The 7,186-nt window shown below is 30.3% G+C and overlaps 1 protein-coding gene across 2 annotated transcripts in view; it reads left to right on the plus strand.

The window, feature by feature from the left end:
- The window catches only part of LOC144856413 (uncharacterized), a 37,046-nt gene extending 31,772 nt beyond the window's left edge, over positions 1-5,274 (plus strand). For both annotated transcript variants that reach the window (XM_078714418.1, XM_078714419.1), the window contains 2 exons: positions 2,608-2,762; positions 3,062-5,274. In XM_078714418.1, the coding sequence (XP_078570544.1) occupies positions 2,608-2,762; positions 3,062-3,240 (334 nt within the window). In that variant the 3' untranslated portion in view covers positions 3,241-5,274. The remainder of the gene's footprint in view (positions 1-2,607; positions 2,763-3,061) is intronic.
- Positions 5,275-7,186: the final 1,912 nt, after the last annotated feature.

The following is a 7,186-nucleotide window of genomic DNA, read 5'->3' on the forward strand; positions in this document are numbered from 1 at the left end:
TTATTGTATTATTCATCTACACTGGAGTGAGTAATACTAATAGTGTAAAAAAAATATATTTCAACGCTTTTATTTTTAAAATGGCCTTCCAACATTGTCTTATGTGAGAATACATTTTGCGAGAAAAGCAGTTTGTCATGCCATTAAGTAACAGGATGCCATGACATTGGTTTGTAGCATTGACTTGTGGTTTTGTTGTTTAAAACTTCCATCATGTGACATATACAGTAGGCCTACTATTATAGTTTCCGTACATTATATCATGTATCAGAAGATGACTCATTTATGCCGCATTGGTACTTTCAGACATTTTTGTCCTGCTCTGTTCCATTAGATGGCATGCATTGAATGTGCCGTTGTTTTATTTTGAATCTTTTCTGTATTCACAGAAGAATAAGTTTCCATTGGCGTCCTAAAGAATGATAGCAATTTGAAAAATAACACAAAAAAAACACTATCGCACCCAACTTGACTATATGTGGCCATAGAGTGTACATTTTTTTTTTCTTTTTTCATCTTTATATTCATAAAAAACATTTTCTCTTCATGGTATTATTTTTTTTTCTCAACATGGTTTCTTCACATAATTAATATAAGTTTATAAATATAAGTTTAAAAATAACTAAATTTTAGATGACAGGATTCTTGTTTTTGCTAATTAAAAAAAAGTCAGTCAATAATATCGTCTTAATGCTTATAATGCTACCTTGCACAAGAAAAACTGGATAGCGTCCCAACAAAAAATCCATCTTTACTTTGATAGCGCCATTAAACCTGTTTCAGCTGTCAAGATTTGTTCTTTTGTATTGTAAAAATTATTCATCTGGTTTATTCAAATCAGGAAGAACCTTTAAACTATGCTAGGTCCCTGGATAGATTATTAATTAACTCATATTGGAAAATATACTAAATAATCAGTTACATGGTAGTATTATTGCAATTTGTGATTAAATGTAAATCACTTAAATACATAAAACATGGGTAAAGGGTTAAGCAGCTTAAATAAATGTATGGTAATGCATACAAAATAATTTTTGTTATATTTGTTGAAAATTTTTTAAGAATTTGGCAAGCACCGGGCCGTCGGAACTTAAACCAAATTCTTGGCAAAACTTCTCTACAGGAAATTCATACCTCAAAGCTATATACGAGTGTTGATGCGTGTTAATTATCAAACCTGTCGCAGGTTTCCCCACGTGTTCTTTCGTGCCATGTCATACCTCTCAAACGAATCTCTGTTTTCTAATTTTTTTAATTGGCGACTTTTTATGCTTGTGGTTAGGGAGGATTTTTAAACACAACTTCGCTATTTTTGTAACAAGAAAAATACAATCTTTTTCATAAATGCTTAAAAAATGTTTATGAACACTTCAATTGTCTAAGAATGTTATTAAGCATCATAATTGTTTTCTTTGCCATTTAAAAATGAAACCATGCTATAAATTGTATGTATCCACTCTAGGTACAAAATAAATGTCTTTCTTTATATTATTATTATCATTATTATTAGTTTAAATAAAGTAATATAACAAATAATGAATTTATAACATAACATAGGTAATTTTATTACCTTTTTTACTTCAAGTTTTAAAACTGCATTTCATCTCTTTGCTGTGTTTGTTTCAATTTGTCATTTTACATTCTGAATCTTTATTTGCATAATTTAAATAAATAATATTACTAAAACTATTCATAAATCAATAAACATTGTAGACATTGGTAAGATAGTTACAAATCGAATATATTCATAACTAATGGAACAAGATGAATGTCTGAGAAACTTTAGTCACATGTAGGTTAGAAAGTGGAATTGCGCCAGTTTGTCTAGGTTTCAGCTAGGATGTTGTTTATCAACAGACTGTCCTTTGAGATTAATAAATGGACCAGGAGGAGAGAGGATTATATGAAGGATTAGCCTTTTCTGCAGCTTATCACTTTCGGATAAAACTTTAATAGCATTACAGAAGTTATATTCACTTAATAATGTTAATAGTATTAATTTGGTTAGAACATTATTTATGTTTTTAGTGTTTACCAATTCCTAATAGATTTTCAATTTAATGTATAATGTCAATTATAATTTCCTTTATGTAATTACTTTTATATATGAATAATTAAAAGATATATTTTCTTTATTAGTTCATACAAAAATATTCTAAAAATAGAAGCTAAAATTGCAAATGCGTAATACAAAAATTAAACAGCAAATGTTTAAAAAAAATTATTTACCTTTATTTTATTATTTAAATTCATAAAGAAATTGGGAAAAATGTGGAGTTCTGGAAAAACTGATTTGAGCTTATGCATGAAAATAGTGTAAAATGTGGAAAGGATTCATAGAGACAAGGATTAGGAAGTAATTTTTTAGGTCATTGAATACACGGATATGCTATTTCAAATTATTTTATAATTGTTTTTTTCATATATTTTTTTTTTTAGTTATTCAATTCTTTAATGACGATTTTGTGTGATTTTCTAAATACATTTCATGAACACCAAACAGTTGTTTTACAAAAGTAAGGAGCTCGAATGTCACACTGAATGGCAGATTTTATTCCAAATATAAACATCAAAGTAAAATAAAATTTTGTCGCCTTGTAATTTCAGAGTAAAGTGGACATTATCACTAAGTGCATTAATTCTACCTGTGATGGACCGTTTGTTTGACATCTGCAGCAACTCTATCTTGGATGCTGCGGTCGAACTGGTGCAGCTGCTGGTCAAAAAGTATGGCAAAGAAGTGGAAAAGAACCACCATAAAGGTAAGAAACAAGTCACTCATGTTAGTATTTCACAACATGGTGCAAATCTGCATTTTTTACAATTACAATTATTTACTATCAGTCTATGAATTTGTGTGACTTTTCTCAAGTTATATTAAACACTTTACTTTTAGTAATATCTTTACTTATAAACATACTTTTTATTTTTTCTGAAGTTTGTACTGTAAACCAGTGATTACTTATTAGTGCTATTGAAGAGACATTCTAATATCAGAGAAAATTTCTTATAGACATTTTAGAAGTGTCATCACTACTAACTCACATTATTTATATTATAGGAGTTATCAAGACAAAATACAAAGAAGAATGTCGGTCCTGCTATATCTGGTTCAGTAAAATTCGCTTCCGCATTGAAGACATGCTTTGGAATGAACAGCAACGAAACAGTAGCCTACTACATTCATCTCTTCTACACTCAGTTTTTGAAGTGCTCAAACCATTTGATGCCAAATCATAATTGCTTTCCATTTATCTATTCAAAACGAAGTTTGGAAGAACGCTAACAACTCTAAGCATAGGATTACTTTGAGACTCAGAAATTGTGCTTGCCATATCATAATGCTGTTCATTTATTCAGAAAGAAAAACGAAGTTTGGAAGAACGCTAACAACTCTAAGCATAGGATTACTTTGAGACTCAGAAATTGTGCTTGCCATATCATAATGCTGTTCATTTATTCAGAAAGAAATACGAAGTTTGGAAGGACACTAACAACAAAAAACTACTTTGAGTAACAATTGTATGTGCGAAATCATACTTTCCATGTATCCAGCAAAAAAGACTTAGTTTGTCAGGACAAAAAGATACATACATATTAAATACTATAGACTCCTTAATCTTCTGCCAATCACAAACATGTTGTTGGTCAGTTAAAATGTTATTTCTTTATTCATGTTTTATTGGTATATAACAGTAATATATTATTCTAGCTGATAAAGAAAAATACTTCTTGGATAAAATTGTTTTTGCCAGCTGGCTAGCCCAGAAAATAGTAGGCAAGAGGGAATGAATACCACATTAGACATGGTTTGATTACATTTATTTTGGAAACCTCAATACCTTGAATGAAAAAAGGACAAATACAATTATAATATTGAAATAGAATCACCTTTTATGCTCATTTCTCCTGCACCTTTCCAATACCGAAGCCTTTCTAGGAAAATCTCACAAACCAACCAGTGGGGCTGGAAGTGTGCCAGATACCTGGTTAAACTGACATTAGCCCTTCTCTCAAAAAATGAGAAAACAATTTAAAAAAAAGAAGGTTTTATTGAAATACCCCTATCTGAAAATGAGACAAAGACAAAGTCCACAAAGCTAAGCACAAAATAGTTTCAAAATTATTTTTAGAAAACAACCTGCAGAACTGGTTTATAATTATATTATTATCTCTTTCATTTATTTAATTAATTTATTGTTTCTGTCTTCAAGTCAATCACAAGTTATGTTCTTTGAAATTGTTTCTTGGAAAAGACAACAAACACAATAACTGGAAGAAAGAATTTTTAGTTTAGGCCATAAACTCTTATGATTAAAAAAATAATCAATCATTATTAATTATTATAACAACAATGTGCAATAGAACTCTTTAAATTTATCATGGTAATATTTATCTCAACTTTGAAAGTAACAAAGAACATACTTTTGGTTATGATCAGGCACTTAGCTTATAACAAAAAGCTTATTAAAAATTCATCATGTGCAAATTATGCAAATATACTGTTTGAATGAGTAAAGCATATTGTAGTTTGAAGGAAATGGAAATTATTGTGAAACGTTTGTCATTGAAATTGAAAGTTTAAGGGTTGCACATTACTTGTTCAAAACTTTTGTCTTTTATTTTGGCACATTTCCAATGGATGTTTATACAACATTCAGGATATGTTACATTTTGTAAGTTTTTCATAATTGATAGAAAGTGAAAGAAAGGTTAAGGTTCATCAACAATGACAGTGTTTTCATTTTGAAAATGACACGCAAAATTATGTTGCCACATTGAAACAAAAATCATCAGGTTACAAATTAAAACAAGATCTCACATAAAATGATACCCTGTTTTCCAAGATTTAGTAATTTCTAGCTGGGAAACAGTGACACCAACTGAACTACGTTTTTGTAGGCCTATAGCTTGAAGTTTAAAACTACTGCAGTGGCACCCAATTATAGATTCTGTTTGGCAGTGCAATAATATCTAGGCTGGGATCAGGGGGATAATCGTTGCCATACAAGCACTTTTTAAACTTGTTTTTAACAAAAACAAGTAAATTAATATTTTCTTTTTATTGTTAAAAAAAAGAATTTGCAATTATAAAATTCCGAAGTTTCAAAATGTTGGAAAGTTGCAATATAAACTAGACATGAAACTCGTCACTTTGACGAGTTAGTTATCCGCACCACGACAAACGCCACGTGCACGTCATACGTTGGAATATTGCACACAGATAAAGATTATGGCATTATGACAAGAACTGAAGAATATGATATGCTGTTAGTGCTGAATTCTGTCAATTTTGTGTCATATAGTATATACATGCAAACAGTATAAGCTGTATACATATTACATACAGTGTAGAATAGGTGAAATTACAGGACCCGCCATTTATTCCAATTTTTAACATGGCGACGGTATCAAAATGAAACACTTAGATAGCAATTTCAGAAGGAAATTATCTCAGGAACAACATATTAACGTGTAGAAGAAATTTGAATACGTAAAATATAGATGCGCACCCTTTTAAATGTGATGAACTATTACGCAAAATATGAAAATACGACTTTTTTTATTCAACTGGCCATATGATGACGTCACAACATCCGATTGGCAAAATGTTTACATGAATTCGTATCTACAATCCAATAGCTTCCAGAAAACGTTTTAATCGTGATTATCACATTTTATTCTTACGAGCTATTACAGATTAAAATTTACTGTAAAGATGAAATTAATGACCCACGTAATTAAAATTTTTAGGCATGATGACGTCATAAAAATTAAAATATTTTTATCTCATGCTAAAGAAAGTTGATTGACCTACACAATATATAAATGTAGGAGAAAAAGGAATACAGATAAGCGTGATGCGCTCCATTGAATGTGATGAGCAATAACGAAAGAGACAAAAATCCTATATTTTACATTCGTGTGGCCATACGATGACGTCACAATGTTTTTTTAGCCTTATTGATGCATGATCCGATATCTACAACTCATCAACTTCTAGATTTTGTAATAAAAATAAACGGTTAACGGTTTACTTTAGAAACTATGACTGTTTAAAAAAAGACATAATTTTGACGATTTTTTAAGCTTTTTCATAAAAAACGCGCACGAATTGTCTAATTCAACGTGTTCGTATGGCGTTATTTAAACTGGAAAAGGTCTAAATTGTTTTCAAAATTACTAGGAAAGGCTTGAAAAATATAATTCAAGAGAAAAAAATATGTTTTTAACGCTACGTGCGCATCGCGCGCGTAAAAAATTGCGCGCCCGTGGGAATTTTTGACATGCTCAAAATGACAAGAAACGCGTAAAAAGTTGATTAGAAATTAATTTTGCGCATTTTGAAATTTTAAATGCGCATGCGCGCGTAACTTCTTGTGAAACATGCCATTTTTAATCCGTAGAAAGTTTGCCCCTGATATGACTTAAATTTTGTCAAAGTGTCAATACTAAATGACTTTTGGTTTTTAATCTATGATCAATCATTGAAATTCATAAAATTGCGCGTAAGTCACGTTGCGCAACTATGACGTCATTCAAAAATAGGAGGTGCACAACTTCACGTAAATGCCCATATGTTGTCAAAGTTATGAAATGTTATGTTTACACATTTTAGAGAAACGCGACTCACAAAAAGGAAGGAAGGATCCAAGAATAATACAGAAAAAAAATATTGATCCCATACAGTAACAAGGAGTTATCCGCTCTACCAAGCGGATAACTAAAAATACAATATTCACAGAAAACTATCTAGCATGCATTGTTATAAAATGTTCTCAAACATGAATCATGAATGTTCTTAGTGGTTGAGGTCAGTTTAAGCTAGGTCATTCTTGAACTATATCATATATCAAGGAAAATAACAAGGTCCCCTCTAAGAGTTTGTGAGTCATAGATTTTGAGATAAGTAATGAGATTCAGTAATACTTTCTGATCCCCAACACTCTCATATCGAATGCAAACCTTTATATTATATACTAATGTTACTACATTTCATTGTTATGTTAATCGATTATGACGGTGTATACCATTTATAGATAGGGTAGTTTTATTTTGATTAATCGTCACTCATCAGACAAAATAGGCCATTTTTTGTTTATCCAAGTAAGTTAGGCGCAAACATTACCATGCTACGATAAATAATTCTAAAGTATTGTATACATTAAATAACTATAAATAACAC

Source organism: Antedon bifida, chromosome 11 (genome assembly GCF_963402885.1).
Source record: "Antedon bifida chromosome 11, ecAntBifi1.1, whole genome shotgun sequence".
NCBI lineage: Eukaryota > Metazoa > Echinodermata > Crinoidea > Comatulida > Antedonidae > Antedon > Antedon bifida.